The sequence below is a fragment of the Bombina bombina genome, chromosome 2 (genome assembly GCF_027579735.1).
Source record: "Bombina bombina isolate aBomBom1 chromosome 2, aBomBom1.pri, whole genome shotgun sequence".
In the NCBI taxonomy this organism is placed as follows: domain Eukaryota; kingdom Metazoa; phylum Chordata; class Amphibia; order Anura; family Bombinatoridae; genus Bombina; species Bombina bombina.
This window is the reverse complement of record NC_069500.1, coordinates 467,752,410-467,779,739: the sequence shown is the minus strand read 5'-3', so window position 1 is coordinate 467,779,739 and position 27,330 is coordinate 467,752,410. Positions and strand designations below refer to the sequence as shown.

The window sequence follows — 27,330 nt, the reverse complement described above, 5'->3', positions numbered from 1 at the left end:
CCAAAGACAGCATGAACCGAAAGCCCCCGATCCGGGACCGGATCTAGTGGGGGGCAGACTTTCTCTCTTCGCCCAGGCCTGGGCAAGAGATGTTCAGGATCCCTGGGCACTAGAGATAATATCTCAGGGATACCTTCTAGACTTCAAATTATCTCCCCCAAGAGGGAGATTTCATCTGTCAAGGTTGTCAACAAACCAGATAAAGAAAGAAGCGTTTCTACGCTGTGTACAAGATCTGTTATTAATGGGAGTGATCCATCCGGTTCCGCGGTCGGAACAAGGACAAGGGTTCTACTCAAACCTGTTTGTGGTTCCCAAAAAAGAGGGAACTTTCAGGCCAATCTTAGATTTAAAGATTCTAAACTAATTCCTAAGAGTTCCATCGTTCAAAATGGAAACTATTCGGACAATCTTACCCATGATCCAAAAGGGTCAGTACATGACCACAGTGGATTTAAAAGATGCTTACCTTCACATACCGATCCACAAAGATCATCACCGGTATCTAAGGTTTGCCTTCTTAGACAGGCACTACCAGTTTGTAGCTCTTCCATTCGGATTGGCTACGGCTCCAAGAATCTTCACAAAGGTTCTGGGTGCCCTTCTGGCGGTACTAAGACCGCGAGGGATTTCGGTAGCTCCGTACCTAGACGACATTCTAATACAAGCTTCAAGCTTTCAAACTGCCAAGTCTCATACAGAGCTAGTTCTGGCATTTCTAAGGTCGCATGGATGGAAAGTGAACGAAAAGAAGAGTTCTCTTTTTCCTCTCACAAGAGTTCCATTCTTGGGGACTCTTATAGATTCTGTAGAAATGAAGATTTACCTGACAGAAGACAGGTTAACAAAGCTTCAAGATGCATGCCGTGTCCTTCATTCCATTCAACACCCGTCAGTAGCTCAATGCATGGAGGTGATCGGCTTAATGGTAGCGGCAATGGACATAGTACCTTTTGCACGCCTACACCTCAGACCGCTGCAATTGTGCATGCTAAGTCAGTGGAATGGGGATTACTCAGATTTGTCCCCTACTCTGAATCTGAATCAAGAGACCAGAAATTCTCTTCTATGGTGGCTTTATCGGCCACACCTGTCCAGGGGGATGCCATTCAGCAGGCCAGACTGGACAATTGTAACAACAGACGCCAGCCTACTAGGTTGGGGCGCTGTCTGGAATTCTCTGAAGGCTCAGGGACTATGGAATCAGGAGGAGAGTCTCCTTCCAATAAACATTCTGGAATTGAGAGCAGTTTTCAATGCCCTTCTGGCTTGGCCCCAATTAACAACTCGGGGGTTCATCAGGTTTCAGTCGGACAACATCACGACTGTAGCTTACATCAACCATCAGGGAGGGACAAGAAGCTCCCTAGCAATGATGGAAGTATCAAGGATAATTCGCTGGGCAGAGTCTCACTCTTGCCACCTGTCAGCAATCCACATCCCGGGAGTGGAGAACTGGGAGGCGGATTTCTTGAGTCGCCAGACTTTTCATCCGGGGGAGTGGGAACTTCATCCGGAGGTCTTTGCCCAAATACTTCGACGTTGGGGCAAACCAGAGATAGATCTCATGGCGTCTCGCCAGAACGCCAAACTTCCTCGCTACGGGTCCAGATCCAGGGATCCGGGAGCGGTTCTGATAGATGCTTTGACAGCACCTTGGAACTTCGGGATGGCTTATGTGTTTCCACCCCTCCCGCTGCTTCCTCGATTGATTGCCAAAATCAAACAGGAGAGAGCATCAGTGATTCTAATAGCGCCTGCATGGCCACGCAGGACTTGGTATGCAGATCTAGTGGACATGTCATCCTGTCCGCCTTGGTCTCTACCTCTAAGACAGGACCTTCTGATACAGGGTCCATTCAAACATCAAAATCTAACTTCTCTGAAGCTGACTGCTTGGAAATTGAACGCTTGATTTTATCAAAACGTGGTTTTTCTGAGTCGGTTATTGATACCCTGATACAGGCTAGGAAGCCTGTTACCAGAAAGATTTACCATAAAATATGGCGTAAATACCTATACTGGTGCGAATCCAAACGTTACTCCTGGAGTAAGGTTAGGATCCCTAGGATATTGTCCTTTCTACAAGAAGGTTTAGAAAAGGGTTTATCAGCTAGTTCATTAAAGGGACAGATTTCAGCTCTGTCCATCTTGTTACACAGGCGTCTGTCAGAAAATCCAGACGTCCAGGCCTTTTGTCAGGCTTTAGCTAGGATCAAGCCTGTGTTTAAAGCTGTTGCTCCGCCATGGAGTTTAAACTTAGTTCTTAACGTTTTACAGGGTGTTCCGTTTGAACCCCTTCATTCCATTGATATAAAATTGTTATCTTGGAAAGTTCTGTTTTTAATGGCTATTTCCTCGGCTCGAAGAGTCTCTGAGTTATCAGCCTTACATTGTGATTCTCCTTATCTGATTTTTCACTCAGACAAGGTAGTTCTGCGTACTAAACCTGGGTTCTTACCTAAGGTAGTCACTAACAGGAATATCAATCAAGAGATTGTTGTTCCATCCTTGTGTCCAAATCCTTCTTCAAAGAAGGAACGTCTTCTACACAATCTGGATGTAGTTCGTGCCCTCAAGTTCTACTTGCAGGCAACTAAAGATTTTCGCCAAACTTCTTCCCTGTTTGTCGTTTATTCTGGACAGAGGAGAGGTCAAAAAGCTTCTGCTACCTCTCTCTCTTTTTGGCTTCGTAGCATAATACGTTTAGCCTATGAGACTGCTGGACAGCAGCCTCCTGAAAGAATTACAGCTCACTCCACTAGAGCTGTGGCTTCCACTTGGGCCTTTAAGAATGAGGCCTCTGTTGAACAGATTTGCAAGGCTGCAACTTGGTCTTCGCTTCATACTTTTTCCAAATTTTACAAATTTGACACTTTTGCTTCTTCGGAGGCTATTTTTGGGAGAAAGGTTCTTCAGGCAGTGGTTCCTTCTGTATAATGAGCCTGCCTATCCCTCCCGTCATCCGTGTACTTTTGCTTTGGTATTGGTATCCCAGAAGTAATGATGACCCGTGGACTGATCACACATAACAGAAGAAAACATAATTTATGCTTACCTGATAAATTCCTTTCTTCTGTTGTGTGATCAGTCCACGGCCCGCCCTGTTTTAAGGCAGGTAAATATCTTTTAAATTATACTCCAGTCACCACTTCACCCTTGGTTACTCCTTTCTCGTTGATTCTTGGTCGAATGACTGGGACTGACGTAGAGGGGAGGAGCTATATGCAGCTCTGCTGGGTGAATCCTCTTGCATTTCCTGTTGGGGAGGAGTTATATCCCAGAAGTAATGATGACCCGTGGACTGATCACACAACAGAAGAAAGGAATTTATCAGGTAAGCATAAATTATGTTTTTTACAGCAAATTTTGATTTAGTTTTAGTCAGTCTTTTGACTAAAATGCCAGTTTGATTTAGTTTTAGTCAGTCTTTTGACTAAAATGCCATTTTAGTTTGCAATGTTATTTATTTGTGACCACTATTATTATTATTATTATTATCAGGTATTTGTAGAGCGCCAACAGATTCCGCAGCGCTATCAGAATGAAAGTTAAAAAGGTTTATATTGATCAAGTTATGGAACAGCAGTTGTTCATGGTTAATAGTGTGCAGGGGCTATCTTGGGGTTTTCCCAGGTGTTTATTGGTAGGTATTATCTGTGCTTTCTAAAAAGAAAAAGAAAAAAAAGAACATTTCTTATCCCAAAATGTTTAACCTGATTTTCACACAAATCAACTGGATTATTACTCTTTGTTCCTTGTCAGAACATTCTATTGTAAAGTTTTGTTCCTTGCCAGAACATTCTATTGTAAAGTTTTGTTCCTTGTCAGAACATTCTATTGTAAAGTTTGGTCCTTGTCAGAACATTCTATTGTAAAGTTTTGTTCCTTGTCAGATAATTCTATTGTAAAGTGTTGTTCCTTGTCAGAACCTTATATTGTAAAGTTTTGTTCCTTGTCAGAACATTATATTGTAAAGTTCTGTTTTTAGGAGTCCTCCATAAGTGAAGTATCTAGACACCTTTCAACACGATTGCAAGAGGTGGAAGTTGCACAAGAGCCTTTTCAAAGGAATCGTCGTACTCCACATCGTGTGATAACAGCATCACAGGTAAGTTCCTCTTTTTTTATTTGTGTATTTATTATTTTTTTATTATTACTTTTTTAAACCTTGTTCTGTGTTCATATCAGTAATGAAGAGATATCCTTCCTGTAAATATCTTTGTTAATTGTTTATGTATGTATTTTAAGTGTTTGATTCTTCTTCTTGTTCAAATTGCTATTATTATTTTTGGTGCTTTATGATGCATCTGATATCCAAGGTCCATATTTAAGTAATATCAGTATCAAATAGTAGGAATAGAACAAAGTAAAAAAAAATTAAAAAAATATTTGTCTTTCAAGCTTATGTTTTAACTTTTTCATAAACAGCTGAGTTTGCTTCTGAAATGGTGGTATTTGTTCCTTTTTTGATATATTTTATAAGTCACGTGTTCCATTTAAAGATAGTATGTTTGCAAATTAATATGGAAGCACTTGGTAGAACACACGGAGAGATTAATTTATGTTAATGTTACATTAGCATTTTATTATATCTGAAGTGGTTACCATAAATCTATGTTGAAAATGCACAGTTAAGTCAAGGTTTACAAATTGTCAGGAATTAATTCTGCTTTTCCTACAAGGCAGAAAAATAACAACAAAGTAACAACTTTGAACCACAACTGCAGCTTTAAGAATTAATATGAATGTAGTTAGACAGTTATCTGATACAAATATGAAACAACGGCGCAGCTTTTGTTTAATATGTATGAGGATATCTGTCTGGCAATTAATATTGGTTTAAATCTGAATACTGCAACTAAGCAAACAAAAGAGGAAATGCAAAGTGCAATTCAATAAACCATAAGCAATAATAAAGTTGTGATAATAAAAGATGTAGTAGCTATTTTGACAAGACAGCACTTTAGCAGGGAAGGAAATAGTATCAGTGTTGTTAACTGTCTAATGTTAGTGTAAAGAGAAAACTTCAGTAGTAAGCAATTGAATGAGTCACAAAATCTATAAGTCTCTGTGAAAAGTATTCCTAATTTAGTTATAAGTTGCAAGGAGGCTTTTAGAAACAGCTGTGTAACATTTGAAGAGATTTGATACATTCAGGATTGCAGCGAAAGGTAGGTAAGATATAAAGTTGAAATCTTACCAAGTAGGTAGAAGGTGTAAGTCCGTTTTTAGTTAACTACTTCTGTTGATAACAGAGAGGCCGGTACCGGTAACAATCTGTAAGGAGAATTGAGAGTAGCTAGGAGTGTTCCGGTGGCGTGTGACGTCACAGCCGGCTCCGTTGAGCAGAGATCCTGTGTCAGTTGCAACAGCTGCTGAGGAGTGTGAATCCTTAGGAGATTGATTGCGGTAGGAGACAGAATTCTAAGCACTAAGCAATAGGTTGGTTGATGTTTTATACGTTGTATGTGAGAGGGAGTTTCCAGAAGGTGGAAGGACATAATCAGTAAAGGACGGTCAGAGAGTGAAGTAAACATGAATTCATGACACAAATATACTTAACTTAATTAAGCGTGAATGCTACATATTGTATAATTATGTCCACCGACCTAGATTATTTACAATATCAGAGTAGTTATATATCATTTGTATTTCATTTTTTTGATCCAGGTTGGTTTTAAGGGTACTACCCAACTGATTATTTGATTGGTAATTTTAAGTTTCAGACCAATGTAGACAGAGTAGGAACTGAAATTAATTCTGTTTTAGGCTTGAAACATAAGTTTTAGTGTATCCATTTTGATATAATGGTCATTTAAATACATTTTAACCATTTTAGTTTCATGGTGATGTCACTTCTGTTAACATAGTAATTTTGAAAATTTATAGTCTGTATTCTTCCAGTAAGGTTAGCTATGGGTTGTAGAAAGATTTTTGTTTTATTATATTGTTACTGGTAATATGGGACTTTTTTTTAATGCTTCTGGATTAATATTCTCTAGTGTTGTCTGGATCACAGCTGGATATTAAAGATGAGTGTTATAGACAACTAAATAGATGCTTGAGCTATCCTAGTGCCATCTTGAACCACTAAACTGATGAGGAGGCTATACAAGTGCTCTGAAGACGAATGGAAGGGTTTTGATACTGTTACCTAGATCACTGTACTGATAATGGAGTAGGGTGTTACCTTGTAGACCGATGACAGAGCTAAATTCCATTAGATACACAAGGATGAGTTGTAGTAAGAACACAATACATATTATTAGGAGGGCCTTCTACACTACTAGTGTATGAATGAGGGCTCTGTGAGTGTCAACTAGACTAGTAGGGGGTCTTTTTTGAGTGCCCTCTAGATGACTTGATGTTTTATGGGCCTGTAATTGTGGCACCTAGAGCAGTAGTTTTCAACATGCTTTTCTGTAATAATAAGAGGAACAATGAGGAATGAAGTTGGGAATATGTACTGGCAAGGTGGATTTGATTTAAATCAAATTGATTTGAATCACAATTTAAATCATTATTAAAATCACTAGTCAGTAAGCCTTGATTTAATTCATGGTTTTCTACATAAAGACTTTATTTGTAGAATAAAAGTTTTTCAGATTTTTTTTTCCAGTTTTATCGGAAAATGACTGATTTAGTTATATGCTATTAGAAATACATAGATAATTCTTAAATTATTAGGAGGTGAATTATATTCAGTTTAATAGGTTAATCATTCATCTTGGTGTTCAACGTTTCAGGTATACTTTATTGGAAGGAGAAAATGAATCATTACCTTAATAATAACAATTTAAATTGTTTTATTTAACTAAAGAACATTATTATTACCTTAATCCTAACAATCAAAATGTTTAAAACAATACATCTATAGGTTTCACTTTCATTTTACTGCTGCCCCTCCCTCCTCATACATAGGTCCTTGTGCAAATCTATTTCACTCTGAACAGTTTTCTATTCATTGAGCTTCTTGAAACTTAGTAAGGGGGTGCTTCTATGTACATAGAATTGCAGAAGAACAAAGGGATTAAAGGGACAGAAAGTCAAACTTGAACATTCTTGACTCAGATAGAACATGCAGTTTTAAACAACTTTCCAATGTGCTTCCATTATCTTAACTTTGTTCTCTTATCTTTTGCTGAAAAGCATACCTATGTAGGCTTAGGAGCAGCAATTCAATACTGTTAGCTAGCTGCTGATTGCTGGCTCCACATGTATGCCTCTGTCATTGGCTCACCCAATATGTTCAGCTAGCGTCCGGTATTGCATTGCTGCTCCTTCAACAAAGGATACAAAGAGAATTATCAAATTTGATTAATAGAAGTAAACTGGAAAGTTTACCTCTCTGTGGGAAGAAACAAACGACTTGAAAGAGGAGCTGTGACGTCTGTAAATAATGCTGTGCAGAGAATCAATGGATACCAAGATGGTGGTGCCCCCTCTTGAGGGGTATATGTATACCCCCTCCGTGGTTGGCTATGTATAATGAGCCACACGGAGGGCATGCATGGATAATAATTAAATTAAAATAAGTACATCCTACTGAGCATTTAAATATTTTCTATTTAACTGTTTAATGCTGTATTCATTTTATTTGGGTTGCATGGCCCTTTAAGCATAACAGTAATCACAGGCAGCAGGTCATATTGATATTAAAGGGACATGATATCCAGATGTTGAAGCACTTGAAAGTGATGCAACATAGCTGTAAAAAGCCGACTAGAAAATATCACCTGAACATATCTATGTAAATTAGGATGATATATTGCTTCAAAATTTCCTCATTAGAGAAATCCCAGTGTAATTAAGCAGTCAATCAGAATGCTGGTCCCAGGACTTGCAAGGGAGCTTGCATCTGGCATGTGCAGACACACTCATGATATTTTCCTTCTCAGTTTAAGGAAGTTTACTATGAAATCTCACAAGATTTCAGTGAAATCTCAAGAGATCACAGTAAAGTGTGACAGCAGCACTTGATGAAGCTGATTAGCTGTTTTTTGATTTTTCTTTTTTAACCTGCATCAGTAGCTATAGCATATCTGTTCACACAGGATTTATTGTAATATAGATTGCATAGAGATATTCAGGTGATATTTCCTAGTCGGCTTTTTACAGTTACACTGCGTCACTTTCAAGTGACGTAGCATATGGGTATTATGTTCCTTTAAAGTGGTCTTGCAGAAAAATAAATAAATAAATCCTACAATAGTTCAGTCAAAGTTCCAATCTTAGTGAATTTGAAACTTGCTATCTGCAGTAGGGATGTGTAAGCAACGTTTAACCGAACCTGGAGAGGATCTACCAAGAAAAATGAGTGAAAATTAATATTTTATGAAACCTGATACATACATGTCCCTGGGGACTGATCAAGTGTTTCATAAAATATGAATTTTCACTCATTTTTCTTGGTAGATCCTCTCAAGGTTTTTTTTGTTTTTTTTTTAGAAATGTTGCTTGCATAAAAGTTTATGCAAGCAACATTTCTAAAAAACAAACAAAAAAAACCCAAACAAAACATTGTTACCTTAGATTAAATGGTTCCACAGTTAACTAATTTGAAGTAAATTTAATATTTCAATATACTGTTTGGTGTTACAAACGAAAATGTTTCATTTGCACATACCTCTGTGCAACTCCTTTTGGCTGTGAGGTGGGCCTGGACCACTCTGTGTTTCAGTGTACATAAAAATGTGTATTGCATAAATAATCTGTGCCAAACTAATGCAAGTCTTGTCACAGTTTATATTAATGACACCTTATTATCCATGATACCTATACTCTCACTATAGGTGTTTCTTTCATGTAATTAGCAAGAGTCCATGAGCTAGTGACGTATGGGATATACATTCCTACCAGGAGGGGCAAAGTTTCCCAAACCTTAAAATGCCTATAAATACACCCCTCACCACACCCACAATTCAGTTTTACAAACTTTGCCTCCGATGGAGGTGGTGAAGTAAGTTTGTGCTAGATTCTACATTGATATGCGCTCCGCAGCAAGTTGGAGCCCGGTTTTCCTCTCAGCGTGCAGTGAATGTCAGAGGGATGTGAGGAGAGTATTGCCTATTTGAATGCAGTGATCTCCTTCTACGGGGTCTATTTCATAGGTTCTCTGTTATCGGTCGTAGAGATTCATCTCTTACCTCCCTTTTCAGATCGACAATATACTCTTATATATACCATTACCTCTGCTGATTCTCGTTTCAGTACTGGTTTGGCTTTCTACAAACATGTAGATGAGTGTCCTGGGGTAAGTAAATCTTATTTTCTGTGACACTCTAAGCTATGGTTGGGCACTTTGTTTATAAAGTTCTAAATATATGTATTCAAACATTTATTTGCCTTGACTCAGAATGTTCAACATTCCTTATTTTCAGACAGTCAGTTTCATATTTGGGATAATGCATTTGAATTAATCATTTTTTCTTACCTTCAAAAATTTGACTCTTTTTCCCTGTGGGCTGTTAGGCTCGCGGGGGCTGAAAATGCTTCATTTTATTGCATCATTCTTGGCGCAGACTTTTTTGGCGCAAAAATTCTTTTCCGTTTCCGGCGTCATACGTGTCGCCGGAAGTTGCGTCATTTTTTGACGTTATTTTGCGCCAAAAATGTCGGCGTTCCGGATGTGGCGTCATTTTTGGCGCCAAAAGCATTTTAGGCGCCAAATAATGTGGGCGTCTGATTTGGCGCTAAAAAATATGGGCGTCGCTTTTGTCTCCACATTATTTTAGTCTCATTTTTTCATTGCTTCTGGTTGCTAGAAGCTTGTTCTTTGGCATTTTTTCCCATTCCTGAAACTGTCATTTAAGGAATTTGATCAATTTTGCTTTATATGTTGTTTTTTTGTCTTACATATTGCAAGATGTCTCACGTTGCATCTGAGTCAGAAGATACTACAGGAAAATCGCTGTCTAGTGCTGGAGCTACCAAGCTAAGTGTATCTGCTATAATTTTTGGTATCTGTTTCTCCAGCTGTTGTTTGTATTGCATGTCATGACAAACTTATTAATGCAGATAAAATTTCCTTTAGTACTGTTACATTACCTGTTGCTGTTCCGTCAACATCTAATTTTCAGAGTGTTCCTGATAAACATAAGAGATTTTATTTTTTTTTAAATCCATTAAGAAGGCTATGTCTGTTATTTCTCCTTCTAGTTTACATAAAAGTCTTTTAAAACTTCTCTTTTTTCAGATGAATTTTTAAATGAACATCATCATTCTGATACTGATAAATCTTTGTATTTGTTCAAGATGGAATTTATTCGTTCTTTATTTAAAGAAGTTTTAATTGCATTAGAAATAGAGGATTCTGGTCCTCTTGATACTAAATCTAAACGTTTAAATAAGGTTTTTAAATCTCCTGTAGTTATTCCAGAAGTGTTTAATCTCCCTGATGCTATTTCTGAAGTAATTTCCAGGGAATGGAATAATTTGGGTAATTCTTTTACTCCTTCTAAACGTTTAAGCAATTATATCCTGTGCCATCTGACAGATTAGAGTTTTTTTGGGACAAAATCCCTAAGGTTATGGGGCTGTCTCTACTCCTGCTAAATGTACTACTATTCCTACGGCAGATAGTACTTTATTTAAGGGAAATTGAATCCTTTCTAAGAAAAGCTTACTTAGGTTCAGGTAATCTTCTTAGACCTGCTATATTTTTAGCGGATGTTGCTGCAGCTTCAACTTTTTGGTTAGAAGCTTTAGCGCAACAAGTAACAGATCATAATTTTATAGCATTATTATTATTCTATAACATGCTAATAATTTTATTGGTGATACCATCTTTTGATATCATTAGAGTTGATGTCAGGTATATGTCTCTAGCTATTTTAGCTAGAAAAGCTTTATGGATTAAACTTGGAATGCTGATATGTCTTCTAAGTCAACTTTGCTTTCCCTTTCTTTCCAGGGTATTAAATTATTATTTCAATTGTTTCTGGAAGGAAGGGAACTTTTTTACCAAAGGATAAAAAAATCTAAGGTAAATTTAGGTCTAATAATCTTTTTTGTTCCTTTCCTCACAACAAGGAACAAAAGCCTGATCCTTCATCCTCAGGAGCGGTATCAGTTTGGAAACTATTTCCAGTTTGGAATATATCCAAGCCTTATAGAAATCTATAGCCAGCTCCTAAGTACCCATGAAGGTGCGGCCCTTATTCCAGCTCAGCTGGTATGGGGCAGATTACGTTTTCTTCAAAGAAATTTGGATCAATTCCGTTCTCAATCTCTGGTTTCAGAACATTGTTTCAGAAAGGTACAGAATTGGCTTCAGTTAAGGCCTCCTGCTAAGAGATTTTTTTCTTTCCCGTGTCCCAGTTAACACAGCAAAGGCTCAGCATTTCTGAAATGTGTTTCAGATCTAGAGTTGGTTGGAGTAATTATGCCAGTTCCAGTTCTGGAACAGGGGCTGGGGTTTTATTTTATCTCTTCATTGTACCAAGAAGGTCAATTCCTTCAGACCAGTTCCGGATCTATCAATATTGAATCGTTATGTAAGGATACCAACATTCAAGATGGTTACTGTAGGACTATCCTGTTTTTTGTTTAGCAAGGGCATTATATGTCTACAATAGATTTACAGGATGTGTATCTGCATATTCCGATTCATCCAGATCACTTTTAGTGTCTGAGATTCTCTTTTTAGACAAGCATTACCAGTTTTTTTGGCTCTACCGTTTGGCCTAGCCTCAGTTCCAAGAATTTTTTTCAAAGGTTCTCGGTGCCCTTCTTTCTGTAATCAGAGAACAGGGTTTTGGTATTTCCTTATTTGGACGATATCTTGGTATTTGCTCAGTCTTCTCATTTTCGAAGAATCTCATACGTATCGACTTGTGTTGTTTCTTCAAGTTCATGGTTGGAGGTTCAATTTACTAATCAGTTCATTGATTCCTCAGACAAGGGTAACCTTTTTAGGTTTCTAGATAGATTCAGTGTCTATGACTCTGTCCTTGTCAGACAAAAGAAGTTTAACATTGATATCAGCTTGTCAAATCCTTCAGTCACAATCATTCCCTTTGGTAGCCTTATGCATGGAAATTTTAGGTCTTAGGACTGCCGCATCAGATGCGATCTCCTTTGCTCGTTTTCACATGCGACCTCTTCAGCTCTGTATGCTGAACCAATGGTGCAGGGATTACTCAAAGATATCTCAATTAATATCTTTAAACCGATTATACGACACTCTCTGACATGGTGGACAGATCACCATCGTTTAGTTCAGGGGGCTTCTTGTTCTTCCGACCTGGACTATAATCTCAACAGATGCAAGTCTTACAGGTTGGGGAGCTGTGTGGGGGTATCTGACGGCACAAGGGGTTTGGGAATCTCAGGAGGTGAGATTTCCGATCAGTATTTTGGAACTCCGTGCAATTTTCAGAGCTTTTCAGTCTTGGCCTCTTCTGAAGAGAGAGTTGTTCATTTGTTTTCAGATAGACAATGTCACAACTGTGGCATACATCAATCATCAAGGAGGGACTCACAGTCCTCTGGTTATGAAAGAAGTATCTCGAATTTTGGTTTGGGCGGAATCCAGCTCCTGTCTAATCTCTGCGGTTCATATCCCAGGTATGGACAATTGGAAAGCGGATTATCTCAGTCGCCAAACGTTGCACCTGGGCGAATGGTCTCTTCACCCAGAGGTATTTCCTCAGATTGTTCAAATGTGGGAACTCCCAGAAATAGATCTGATGGCTTCTCATCTAAACAAGAAACTTCCCTGGTATCTGTCCGGATCCCGGGATCCTCGGGCGGAGGCAGTGGATGCATTATTTCTTCCTTACAAGTGTCATCCTGCCTATATCTTTCCGCCTCTAGTTCTTCTTCCAAGGGTATTCTCCAATATTCTAAAGGAATGCTTGTTTGTTCTGCTGGTAGCTCCAGCATGGCCTCACAGGTTTTGGTATGCAGATCTTGTCCGGATGGCCTCTTGCCAACCGTGGACTCTTCCGTTAAGACCAGTCTTTCTGTCTCAAAACCTTAATTTTAAGGTATGGAGTTTGAACGCTTGATTCTTGGTCAAAGAGGTTTCTCTGACTCTGTGATTGATACTATGTGACAGGCTCGTAAATCTGTATCTAGAGAGATATATTATAGAGTCTGGAAGACTTATATTTCTTAGTGTCTTTCTCATCTTTTTTTCTTGGCATTCTTTTTGAATACCGAGAATTTTACAGTTTCTTCAGGATGGTTTAGATAAAGGTTTGTCCGCAAGTTCCTTGAAAGACAAATCTCTGCTCTTTCTGTTCTTTTTCACAGAAGGTTTGCTAATCTTCCTGATATTTATTGTTTTGTACAACCTTTGGTTCGTATAAAACCTGTCATTAAGTCAATTTCTCCTCCTTGGAGTTTGAATTTGGGTCTGGGGGCTCTTCAAGCTCTTCATTTTGAACCCATGCATTCTTTGGTCATTATATTACTTTCTTGGAAAGTTTTGTTTCTTTTGGCCATCTCTTCTGCCAGAAGAGTCTCTGAATTATCTACTCTTTTTTGTGAGTCTCCTTTTCTGATTTTGCATCAGGATAAGGCGGTGCTGCGAACTTCTTTTGAATTTTTTACCTAAGGTTGTGAATTCTAACAACATTAGTAGAGAAATTATGGTTCCTTCATTATGTCCTGATCCTATGAATTCTAAGGAGAAATCATTGCATTCTTTGGATGCTGTTAGGGCTTTGTAATATTATGTTGAAGCTACTAAGTCTTTCCGAAAGACTTCTAGTCTATTTGTCATCTTTTCCGGTTCTAGAAAAGGCCAGAAAGCTTCTGCCATTTCTTTGGCATCTTGGTTGAAATCTTTATTTCATCATGCCTATGTTGAGTCGGGTAACACTCCGCCTCAAAGGATTACAGCTCATTCTACTAGGTCAGTTTCTACTTCCTGGGCGTTTAGGAATGAAGCTTCGGTTGATCAGATTTGCAAAGCAGCAACTTGGTCCTCTTTGCATAATTTTACTAAATTCTACCATTTTGTTGTGTTTTCTTCTTTTGAAGCAGTTTTTGGTAGAAACGTACTTCAGGCAGTGTTTTCAGTTTGAATCTTCTGCTTATGTTTTTTCATTAAAATTTTATTCTGGGTGTGGATTATTTTCAGCAGGAATTGGCTGTCTTTATTTTATCCCTCCCTCTCTAGTGACTCTTGCGTGGAAAGATCCACATCTTGGGTAATCATTATCCCATACGTCACTAGCTCATGGACTCTTGCTAATTACATGAAAGAAAACATAATTTATGTAAGAACTTACCTGATAAATTCATTTCTTTCATATTAGCAATAGTCCATGAGGCCCGCCTTTTTTTGTGGTGGTTTTGATTTTTTTGTATAAAGCACAATTATTCCAATTCCTTATTTTATATGCTTTCGCACTTTTTTCTTATCACCCCACTTCTTGGCTATTCGTTAAACTGAATTGTGGGTGTGGTGAGGGGTGTATTTATAGGCATTTTAAGGTTTGGGAAACTTTGCCCCTCCTGGTAGGAATGTATATCCCATACGTCACTAGCTCATGGACTCTTGCTAATATGAAAGAAATTAATTTATCAGGTAAGTTCTTACATAAATTATGTTTTTTCCCTGTTCGCAAAAAATATCGGTAAACTCTTTTTGAGATTGTAGTATAAAATAATTCATCAAATAAAACAAATTTGCAATATAGTTTCAATATTTATTTTTAATATTTATTTTTCACTTTTTTTTCAAATGTAAGTCTGAAAATAGTGGCTATCCAAGTACTGAAAAGTGACAGAGCACACAGCAGTTTCACAAGCCTAACCCTGTCGCATATATGCCACTAATTTTGTTATCTTATTTCTGCTGAAACAAAACAATGGATATTTTGTTTTGGCAGTGACGAGCCATGTTAACAAACTCTGGATTGGCTACGTCAAATAAAGAAATTGGTGGGTGGATTTTGACCATTTAAAAACAATTGCAGCAAACAGGGTGTTAATCTGTTCTAATAACATTCAGGCTCTGCTGATATGTTAATCTTCCTGAAAATTGAAAAAAATGACAAGGTTTTTGCTGCCCCTTTAAATAAGTGATTACCAGTAGCATATCTCAGCAGATAGGCTTCATTTGACTAATAAATATGCGTTTTAGTGGCCCCTGAGCACTGAAGCTGGAGGCTACTACACAACTATGAACAATTGAGAAATCACTGTTCCTTAGCCTCAGTATGACTCACCAGTCAGTTATTATCATGAACTTGAGAATAGTGATATGACACCTGTTTGTGTGATTCCCTTTGTGTGAATGTTTAACTAAGACAATTTGCATGGGTGTATGGTTAAGAATGTGTGCACGGACTCTGCCTACATTGTTTGCTTTCCCGTGTGGTATTTCTGAGGTAAACCTGTTCAGTAACAGAAGTAAATAGATATGTTTGTTTGTTAATACAAATGATGGGATCTATGATGGGAGCTTGTGGTAGGACAATCACTGTTCGGGTTAATTCGAAAAGTCAGGTCTGTTTATGTAAAGAGTTAATTCCGTACTCTTGCTGCAGGGCATCAGGGCTTGTTCTCATTAGAGAGATCATCCTTTGAACCAAGATTATAAAACGGGGTCATAAACTGACAGTCATCAAATCAGAAACTCTGATCACAGGCATCTGCCCTTGAGCTTTACTAGTTCAACTTTGTTAATCTTATAACAGTGTTCCTTTTTTACACTACTTATTTTATAACTTGTTAAATGCTGCTCACGTACGTACTTGGGCAACAATATGTGAATATGAACATAATGTGTATTGCTCTGTCTGCCTGTGCTATGCAGTACGGTTGTTGCAATTGTCTTGTGCTGTTTGATTATTTTAATGATTAAAAAAAGGGAATTAAGTTGCCGGGCTATTGTAAATTGATTACTTCCAAAGAAAAGATTAGGACTTTTCAATACTTAAAACAGGTGCCTGAGTTTAGGATTATGTGTGCTGTAGGTTTGTTGCCCAGTTATTAATCACAAGTCAAGCTGGTTACTGTATCCAGTTTGGGTAACAGCCTACTCAAGAGAGAAGTTTCTTTTCTTCTGTTATGTGTGATCAGTCCACGGGTCATCATTACTTCTGGGATATTATCTGCTCCCCTACAGGAAGTGCAAGAGGATTCACCCAGCAGAGTTGCTATATAGCTCCTCCCCTCTACGTCACCCCCAGTCATTCTCTTGCACCCAAAGACTAGATAGGAGGTGTGAGAGGACTATGGTGATTATACTTAGTTTTTATAACTTCAATCAAAAGTTTGTTATTTTACAATAGCACCGGAGCGTGTTATTACTTCTCTGGCAGAGTTTGAAGAAGAATCTACCAGAGTTTTTCTTATGATTTTAACCGGAGTAGTTAAGATCATATTGCTGTTTCTCGGCCATCTGAGGGAGGTAAAAGCTTCAGATCAGGGGACAGCGGGCAGTTGAATCTGCATTGAGGTATGTAGCAGTTTTTATTTTCTGAATGGAATTGATGAGAAAATCCTGCTATACCGTTATAATGACATGTATGTATACTCTACACTTCAGTGTTCTGGGGATGGTATTTCACCGGAATTACTCTGTAAAAGTACATTAAACCTTTTAATAGGTATTTAATTCATGTTAAACGTTTTTGCTGGAATGTAGAATCGTTTGCATTTCTGAGGTACTGAGTGAATAAATATTTGGGCATTATTTTTCCACTTGGCAGTTTGCTTGTTTTGCTTATGACAGTTTCGTTTCTCTCTCACTGCTGTGTGTGAGGGGGAGGGGCCGTTTTTGGCGCTCTTTGCTACGCATCAAAAAATTTCCAGTCAGTTACACTTGTATTTTCTGCATGATCCGGTTCATCTCTAACAGAACTCAGGGGTCTTCAAACTTCTTTGAAGGGAGGTAGATTCTCTCAGCAGAGCTGTGAGATTTATGTAGTGACTGTGTTTTAAAACGTTGCTCTGTGATTTTTATGTTTAAAATTTAATTAGTGTTGCTTTACTAATGGGAACAAACCTTTGCTAACAAGTTGTGTTGTTTTTAAAGAGTGATGCTATAACTGTTTTTTTTTTTTTTTTTTTCAGTTCATTATTTCAACTGTCATTTAATCGTTTAGTGCTTCTTTGAGGCACAGTACGTTTTTTGTTAAATAAGATTGTAACCAAGTTGCATGTTTATTGCTAGTGTGTTAAACATGTCTGATTCAGAGGAAGATACCTGTGTCATTTGTTCCAATGCCAAGGTGGAGCCCAATAGAAATTTATGTACTAACTGTATTGATGCTACTTTAAATAAAAGCCAATCTGTACAAATTGAACAAATTTCACCAAACAGCGAGGGGAGAGTTATGCCGTCTAACTCGCCTCACGTGTCAGTACCTGCGTCTCCCGCCCGGGAGGTGCGTGATATTATGGCGCCTGGTACATCTGGGCAGCCATTACAGATAACATTACAAGATATGGCTACTGTTATGACTGAAGTTTTGGCTAAGTTACCAGAACTAAGAGGCAAGCGTGATCACTCTGGGGTGAGAACAGAGTGCGCTGATAATTCTAGGGCCATGTCTGATACTGCGTCACAGCTTGCAGAGCATGAGGACGGAGAGCTTCATTCTGTAGGTGACGGTTCTGATCCAAGCAGATTGGATTCAGATATTTCAAATTTTAAATTTAAATTGGAAAACCTCCGTGTATTACTAGGGGAGGTCTTAGCGGCTCTTAACGATTGTAACACTGTTGCAATACCAGAGAAAATGTGTAGGTTGGATAAATACTTTGCGGTACCGGCGAGTACTGACGTTTTTCCTATACCTAAGAGATTAACTGAAATTGTTACTAAGGAGTGGGATAGACCCGGTGTGCCGTTCTCACCCCCTCCAATATTTAGAAAGATGTTTCCAATAGACGCCACCACACGGGACTTATGGCAAACGGTCCCTAAGGTGGAGGGAGCAGTTTCTACTTTAGCTAAGCGCACCACTATCCCGGTGGAGGATAGCTGTGCTTTTTCAGATCCTATGGATAAAAAATTAGAGGGTTACCTTAAGAAAATGTTTGTTCAACAAGGTTTTATATTGCAACCCCTTGCATGCATCGCGCCGATTACGGCTGCGGCAGCATTTTGGATTGAGTCTCTGGAAGAGAACCTTAGTTCCGCTACGCTGGACGACATTACGGACAGGCTTAGAGTCCTTAAACTAGCTAATTCATTCATTTCGGAGGCCGTAGTACATTTAACCAAACTTACGGCTAAGAATTCAGGATTCGCCATTCAGGCACGTAGGGCGCTGTGGCTAAAATCCTGGTCGGCTGATGTAACTTCTAAGTCCAAATTACTTAATATACCTTTCAAGGGGCAAACTTTATTTGGGCCCGGTTTGAAAGAAATTATCGCTGACATTACAGGAGGTAAGGGCCACGCTCTACCTCAAGACAAAGCCAAAGCTAAGGCTAGACAGTCTAATTTTCGTCCCTTTCGGAATTTCAAAGCAGGTGCAGCATCAACTTCCACTGCACCAAAACAGGAAGGAGCTGTTGCTCGTTACAGACAAGGCTGGAAACCTAACCAGTCCTGGAATAAGGGCAAGCAGGCCAGTAAACCTGCTGCTGCCCCTAAGACAGCATGAACCGAGGGCCCCCGATCCGGGACCGGATCTAGTGGGGGGCAGACTCTCTCTCTTCGCCCAGGCTTGGGCAAGAGATGTCCAGGATCCCTGGGCGCTAGAGATCATATCTCAGGGATACCTTCTAGACTTCAAATTATCTCCCCCACGAGGGAGATTTCATCTGTCAAGGTTGTCAACAAACCAAATAAAGAAAGACGCGTTTCTACGCTGTGTACAAGATCTATTATTAATGGGAGTGATCCATCCAGTTCCGCGGTCGGAACAAGGACAAGGGTTTTACTCAAACCTGTTTGTGGTTCCCAAAAAAGAGGGAACTTTCAGGCCAATCTTGGATTTAAAGATCCTAAACAAATTCCTAAGAGTTCCATCGTTCAAAATGGAAACTATTCGGACAATCTTACCCATGATCCAAAAGGGTCAGTACATGACCACAGTGGATTTAAAGGATGCTTACCTTCACATACCGATTCACAAAGATCATTACCGATATCTAAGGTTTGCCTTCTTAGACAGGCATTACCAGTTTGTAGCCCTTCCATTCGGATTGGCCACGGCTCCAAGAATTTTCACAAAGGTTCTGGGTGCCCTTCTAGCGGTTCTGAGACCGCGAGGAATTTCGGTAGCTCCGTACCTAGACGACATTCTGATACAAGCTTCAAGCTTTCAAACTGCCAAGTCTCATACAGAGTTAGTTCTGGCATTTCTAAGGTCGCATGGATGGAAAGTGAACGAAAAGAAGAGTTCTCTCTTGCCTCTCACAAGGGTTCCTTTCTTGGGGACTCTTATAGATTCTGTAGAAATGAAGATTTATCTGACAGAAGACAGATTAACAAAGCTTCTAAATGCATGCCGTGTTCTTCATTCCATTCAACTCCCGTCAGTAGCTCAATGCATGGAGGTGATCGGCTTAATGGTAGCAGCAATGGACATAGTACCCTTTGCACGCCTACATCTCAGACCGCTGCAATTGTGCATGCTGAGTCAGTGGAATGGGGATTACTCAGATTTGTCCCCCACTCTGAATCTGGATCAAGAGACCAGAAACTCTCTTCTATGGTGGCTTTCTCGGCCACATCTGTCCAGGGGGATGCCTTTCAGCAGGCCGGACTGGACAATTGTAACAACAGACGCCAGCCTTCTAGGTTGGGGCGCTGTCTGGAATTCTCTGAAGGCTCAGGGACAATGGAGTCAGGAGGAAAGTCTCCTGCCAATAAACATTCTGGAATTGAGAGCAGTTCTCAATGCCCTTCTAGCTTGGCCCCAGTTAAAGACACGGGGGTTCATCAGGTTTCAGTCGGACAACATCACGACTGTAGCTTACATCAACCATCAGGGAGGGACAAGAAGCTCCCTAGCAATGATAGAAGTATCAAAGATAATTCGCTGGGCAGAGTCTCACTCTTGCCATCTGTCAGCAATCCACATCCCGGGAGTGGAGAACTGGGAGGCGGATTTCTTGAGTCGCCAGACTCTTCATCCGGGGGAGTGGGAACTTCATCCGGAGGTCTTTGCCCAAATACTTCGACGTTGGGGCAAACCAGAGATAGATCTCATGGCGTCTCGCCAGAACGCCAAACTTCCTCGCTACGGATCCAGATCCAGGGATCCGGGAGCGGTCCTGATAGATGCTTTGACAGCACCTTGGAACTTCAGGATGGCTTATGTGTTTCCACCCTTCCCGCTGCTTCCTCGATTGATTGCCAAAATCAAACAGGAGAGAGCATCAGTGATTCTAATAGCGCCTGCATGGCCGCGCAGGACTTGGTATGCAGATCTAGTGGACATGTCATCCTGTCCGCCGTGGTCTCTACCTCTAAGACAGGACCTTCTGATTCAGGGTCCATTCAAACATCAAAGTCTAACTTCTCTGAAGCTGACTGCTTGGAAATTGAACGCTTGATTTTATCAAAACGTGGGTTTTCTGAGTCGGTTATTGATACCCTGATACAGGCTAGGAAGCCTGTTACCAGAAAGATTTACCATAAAATATGGCGTAAATACCTATACTGGTGTGAATCCAAAGATTACTCCTGGAGTAAGGTTAGGATTCCTAGGATATTGTCTTTTCTACAAGAAGGTTTAGAAAAGGGTTTATCGGCTAGTTCATTAAAGGGACAGATCTCAGCTCTGTCCATCTTGTTACACAGGCGTCTGTCAGAAAATTCAGACATCCAGGCCTTTTGTCAGGCTTTAGCTAGGATCAAGCCTGTGTTTAAAACTGTTGCTCCGCCATGGAGTTTAAACTTAGTTCTTAACGTTTTACAGGGTGTTCCGTTTGAACCCCTTCATTCCATTGATATAAGATTGTTATCTTGGAAAGTTCTATTTTTAATGGCTATTTCCTCGGCTCGAAGAGTCTCTGAGTTATCAGCTCTACATTGTGATTCTCCTTATCTGATCTTTCACTCAGACAAGGTAGTTCTGCGTACTAAACCTGGGTTCTTACCTAAGGTTGTCTCTAACAGGAATATCAATCAAGAGATTGTTGTTCCCTCCTTGTGTCCAAATCCTTCTTCAAAGAAGGAACGTCTTCTACACAATCTGGATGTAGTTCGTGCCCTCAAGTTCTACTTGCAGGCAACTAAAGATTTTCGTCAAACTTCTTCCCTGTTTGTCGTTTATTCTGGACAGAGGAGAGGTCAAAAAGCTTCTGCTACCTCTCTCTCTTTTTGGCTTCGTAGCATAATACGTTTAGCCTATGAGTCTGCTGGACAGCAGCCTCCTGAAAGAATTACAGCTCATTCCACTAGAGCTGTGGCTTCCACTTGGGCCTTTAAGAATGAGGCCTCTGTTGAACAGATTTGCAAGGCTGCAACTTGGTCTTCGCTTCATACTTTTTCCAAATTTTACAAATTTGACACTTTTGCTTCTTCGGAGGCTATTTTTGGGAGAAAGGTTCTTCAGGCAGTGGTTCCTTCTGTATAATGAGCCTGCCTTTCCCTCCCGTCATCCGTGTACTTTTGCTTTGGTATTGGTATCCCAGAAGTAATGATGACCCGTGGACTGATCACACATAACAGAAGAAAACATAATTTATGCTTACCTGATAAATTCCTTTCTTCTGTTGTGTGATCAGTCCACGGCCCGCCCTGTTTTTTAAGGCAGGTACATATTTTTTAAATTATAATTCAGTCACCACTTCACCCTTGGTTTCTCCTTTCTCGTTGGTCTTTGGTCGAATGACTGGAGGTGACGTAGAGGGGAGGAGCTATATAGCAACTCTGCTGGGTGAATCCTCTTGCACTTCCTGTAGGGGAGCAGATAATATCCCAGAAGTAATGATGACCCGTGGACTGATCACACAACAGAAGAAAGGAATTTATCAGGTAAGCATAAATTATGTTTTTTATCTTTTTCTTTTCTTGTTTTCAAGAAATGAATTCCTTTTTCGGGTACTTTTCCTGCAAGCAAGGATTTGGGTTTAGCTTAGTCCACGTCAATCTCTTCAGTAGAGTAGTGGTGGCGTTTAAGCAGTTAGGAAGTTGTGAGGTAGCCCTTTCTTTGTTTTCTAACACATTGCTGCCCATGGTACAGAAAGCCAGAGTTGGTTACTCTGTTCTTTCTTTTTCTACAGGTCTCTGTAAAGAGTATGTGTCTTTTCACGCCTTGTGAGCTGTCTTCCTGCCGGACAGCTAGACTGCAGGTTAGTGGTTTTGTCTTCTAGGTCTTGGATACTTGCACTTCAGAAGAATATGTCATATGCAGTAGATGGGGACTTTTTAAAAATCCTTTATACAGGATTTTCTTTGGCAGTGGGCAGGCACATTATGTTTGTTGAGACTAGGAATTAATCTTCCCTTTATTGGGACGTTTTTCCTCTTTGGGCTAATTTTGTTGAAATACTTTATTAGTTTGTGTGTGGCTTATGTTTTATACATGGATTTATCTATAAACTTAAAATTTGACAGTTGTTTTTTTTTTGCTTGCTTAGCTAGAACAGGCTAACTGACAGACTGCTTAAGCGTTTGTGTAAATTAAGCTCTGGTGTTGTAGGCAGAGGAAAACGTGTGCCTTTTATATGCTGCGTAGCTTCCTCTCTCTGCTGTCGGATATTCGCGGATCGGCGTCATTGAATTTCAGTCTCTAAAGTGTTGATCTACTATATGATCGTTTTAGGGACTTCTGGCTGCCAAATTGTGTATAAGTGGTAAGGCACCTCAGCCTGTCTGAGGTGTAGGGGACCTGACTGGTTTATTATTTTAAATAATTTTTGCATAACGTTAAGCGGCTGTGGTATTAAAAATTCTTAAAGTGACAGTGTATTTAAAAAAAAAAAATTACAATTTGGGGATTTTTTTTTTTTAGTATTATGGACATAGACCAAGACTCAATGTCTCTTTTGACAAATGCTTGTTATGCCTTGAGGCACAAATTGTTTTGCTTATGCATATCTGTGCTGCATGTTTAGCTAGAACACTTCAATTTAAAGATAAATGTTGCCCTCTGAGCCCAGTGTCTCTCAGGATGATGCTGTTCAGGCAATGCCACAGCTTTCTCCCAAGCCTCTATGGCGTTGCATACAGTGCCCTGCAGTTCCTCTCAGCCTCCTAAAGGAGTTTATTTGCCTGCAGATTTTGCTGCACAGGTATCTTCTGCAGTATCTGCGGCATTATCAGCTTTTCCTATGCTGGGAATTTTTTTTTAGACATTCAGATAGTAAGGTTTCTGTTCCACCTACTGCTATGCAGGTTGCCCTCCCTCATAAGACTGATGAGGAGACTACGTCGGTAGCCTCTGAGGGCGAAATCTCAGATTCGGACAGTATTATTCCTTTATCTGATATTGAAGAAGTAAACTTCAGATTTAAGCTTGAACACCTTCGTGTACTGTTAAAGGAGGTATTGTTCATTTTGACGACGCCGATACTTCTGTCGTTGTCAACCCTAAGAAGTCTAGTAAACTTAATAAATACTATCTGTCCCAGACCGTGTGACGGAGATTATTTCACAGGAATGGGAAAAGCCAGGGATTCTTTTCTCCCCATCTCCTGTATTTTAAAAAGATGTTTACTGTTGCTGACTCCATTAAAGATTCTTGGCTCACGGTGCCTAAAGTAGAAGGGGCTTTTTCTACTCTGCTTAAGAGAACTACGATCCCTGTAGAGGATAGCTGCTCCTTTAAGGATCCCATGGACAAAAAGCTGGAAGCTTATTTAAAGATGATGTATGTTCATCAAGGTCTTCAATGGCAACCTGCAGTTTGTATTGCCACAGTAGCAAGTGTGGCATCTTATTGGTGCGACGCCTTGTCTGAATAAATTTTAGTAGAGACTCCGTTGGAGCAGATGCAAGATAGGATTAAGGCTCTTAAACTAGCCAAATTTCTTTATTGCTGATGCTAACATGCAATTTATTAGACTGGGAGCCAAGAGGTCTGGCTTCTCTGTCCTAGCCCGTAGGGCATTGTGGCTAAAATCTTGGTCAGCTGATGTTACCTCGAAGTCCAAGCTTCTGGCGCTTCCTTACAAGGGTAAGACCTTGTTCGGACCTTGTCTGGCAGAAATAATTTCTGATATTACGGGTGGAAAAGGGTCTTTTCTACTGCAAGACAAGAAGAACAGACGTAATTTTCGGTCCTTTTGTAACTTCAAAGGTCAAAAGTCTTCCTCTCTCTCTTCCAAGCAGGAGCAGTCCAAGTCTTCTTGGAAGCACAATCAGTCTTGGAATAAGGGAAAGCAATCAAAGAAACCCCCAGCTGAGTCTAAGTCAGCATGAAGGGTCGGCCATCGGTCTGGGATCGGATCAAGTGGGGGGCAGACCTTCCCTGTTTTGTCAAGCATGGAGACGAGATGTCCCTGATTCTTGGGCTGTGGACATAGTATCTCAGGGTTACAAAATAGAATTCAAAACTTTCCTTCCCAGGGGCAGATTCTACCTCCCAAGATTATCTGCAGACCAGGTAAAAAGAGAGGTATTTTTGAACTGCGTTCAGTACCTTTCCTCCCTGGGAGTGATTGTTCCAGTTCCAGTAAGGGAACAGGGTCTAGGATTCTACTCAAATCTGTTCGTGGTTCCCAAAAAAGAGGGAACTTTTCGACTCATTTCAGACCTAAAGTGCCTCAACAAGTTTCTCAGGATACCGTCCTTCAAAATGGAAACCATTCGTTCCATTCTTCCTTTGTTCCAAGAGGGTCAGTTCATGACGACCATAGACCTGAAGGAGGCATATCTTCATGTTCCCATCCACAGGGATCATCACAAATTCCTGAGATTCGCATTTCTAGACAAACACTTTCAGTTTGTGGCTTCTCCATTTGGACTCGCAACAGCTCCCAGAATTTTCTCAAAGGTTCTGGGGGCTCTCTTGGCAGTGATCAGGTCTCTGGGAATTGCAGTGGCGCCATACCTGGACGACATATTGGTTCAGGCGCCTTCTTTTCAACAAGCAAACTTACAGAGATCTTGTTGTCTTTTCTACGTTTCTACGATTGGAAAGTAAATCTGGAAAAGAGTTCCCTTGTTCCAGCTACAAGGGTAGTTTTCTTAGGGACCATAAAAGATTCCCTATCTATGAAAATTTTTCTGATGGAGGTCAGAAAATCCAAAATTCTCTCCTCTTGCCTCTCTCTTCAGTCTACTGTTCGGCCATCAGTGACTCAATGTATGTAGATTATTGGTCTGATGGTCACTTCCATGGACATCATTCCCTTTTTTTTTCCATTTGAGAGCTCTGCAATTATTCATGCTCAAACAATGGAACGGAGACCATTTCTCTTGTAAGGTGTATCCAGTCCACGGATCATCCATTACTTGTGGGATATTCTCATTCCCAACAGGAAGTTGCAAGAGGACACCCACAGCAGAGCTGTAATATAGCTCCTCCCCTAACTGTCATAGCCAGTCATTCTCTTGCAACTCTCAACAAGCAAGGACGTTGTAGGAGAGAGTGGTTAAATAGAGCTAGTTTATTTTCTTCAATCAAAAGTTTGTTATTTTTAAATAGTACCGGAGTTGTGCTATTTTATCTCAGGCAGTAAATAGAAGAAGAATCTGCCTGAGGTTTCTATGATCTTAGCAGGTTGTAACTAAGATCCATTGCTATTCTCACATATGTCTGAGGGGATTACACAGATGAGGTAACTTCAGCGAGAGAATGGTGTGCAGTTTATTCTGCTATCAGGTATGTGCAGTTATATTTTTTTCTAGAGATGGAAAACACTAGAAAATGCTGCTGATACCGGATTAATGTAAGTTAAGCCTGAATACAGTGATTTAATAACGACTGGTATCATGCTTACTCCCAGGGGTAATACCCTTATGATATTTACAATATAAAATGTTTGCTGGCATGTTTAATCGTTTTTATATATGCTTTGGTGATAAAACTTTATTGGGGCCTAGTTTTTTCCACATGGTTGGCTTAAATTTTGACTAGAAACAATTTCCACTGTTGTAGTATAAAAGTTACAGTTGGTGCAGTTAAAATTACAAACTGTGACATCCAGCTTCCCTCAAAGGCCCTCTGAATGCTATAGGACATCTTTAAAGGGCCCAAAGGCTTTCCAAAGTCGTTTATTGGGGAAGGTAGGGCCACAGCTTGCTGTGGCAGTTGGTTGTGACTGTTAAAAAACGTCTATTTCGTTTTTTTGATCCGTTTTTTGAACTAAGGGGTTAATCATCCATTTGCAAGTGGGTGCAATGCTCTGTTAGCCTATTATACACACTGTAAAAATTTCATTTGATTTACTGCATTTTTTCAGTTTTTCAAATTCTGACAAAATTTGTTTCTCTTAAAGGCACAGTACCGTTTTTTATATTTGCTTGTTAACTTGATTTAAAGTGTTTTCCAAGCTTGCTAGTCTCATTGCTATTCTGTATAAACATGTCTGACATAGAAGAAACTCCTTGTTTATTATGTTTAAAAGCCATGGTGGAACCCCCTCTTAGAATGTGTACCAAATGTACTGATTTCATTTTATGCAATAAAGATCATTTTCTGTCTTTAAAAAAATGTATCACCAGAGGAATCTGACGAGGGGGAAGTTATGCCGACTAAATTTCCCCACGTGTCAGACCCTTTGACTCCCGCTTAAGGGACTCACGCTCAAATGGCGCCAAGTACATCTAGGGCGCCCATAGCGTTTACTTTACAAGACATGGCGGCAGTCATGGATAATACACTGTCAGCGGTATTAGCCAGACTACCTGAACTTAGAGGTAAGCGAGATAGCTCTGGGGTGAGACAAAATGCAGAGCATACTGACGCTTTAAGAACCATGTCTGATACTGCCTCACAATATGCAGAAGCTGAGGAAAGAGAGCTTCAGTCAGTGGGTGATGTTAATGACTCAGGAAAGATACCTGATTCTAATATTTCTACATTTAAATTTAAGCTTGAACACCTCCGCGTGTTGCTTAGGGAGGTTTTAGCTGCTCTGAATGACTGTGATACCATTGCAGTGCCAGAGAAATTGTGTAGACTGGATAAATACTTTGCAGTGCCGGTGTGTACTGATGTTTTTCCAAATACCTAAAAGGTTTACAGAAATTATTAATAAGGAATGGGATAGACCAGGTGTGCCGTTCTCTTCCCCTCCTATTTTTAGAAAAATGTTTCCAATAGACGCCACCACATGGGACTTATAGCAGACAGTCCCTAAGGTGGAGGGAGCAGTTTCTACTCTAGTAAAGCGTATTACTATCCCTGTCGAGGACAGTTGTGTTTTTTTTTTTGTTTTTTTTAGATCCAATGGATAAAAAATTAGATGTTACCTTAAGAAAATATTTATTCAACAAGGTTTTATCCTACAGCC

At 39.8% G+C, this 27,330-nt stretch overlaps 1 protein-coding gene across 1 annotated transcript in view; it reads left to right on the top strand.

Moving 5' to 3' along the window:
- The window catches only part of KIAA1671 (KIAA1671 ortholog), a 532,635-nt gene that overhangs the window by 210,844 nt on the left and 294,461 nt on the right, over positions 1-27,330 (top strand). The window contains exon 6 of the mRNA XM_053702092.1: positions 3,992-4,111. Within this exon, the coding sequence (XP_053558067.1) occupies positions 3,992-4,111 (120 nt within the window). The remainder of the gene's footprint in view (positions 1-3,991; positions 4,112-27,330) is intronic.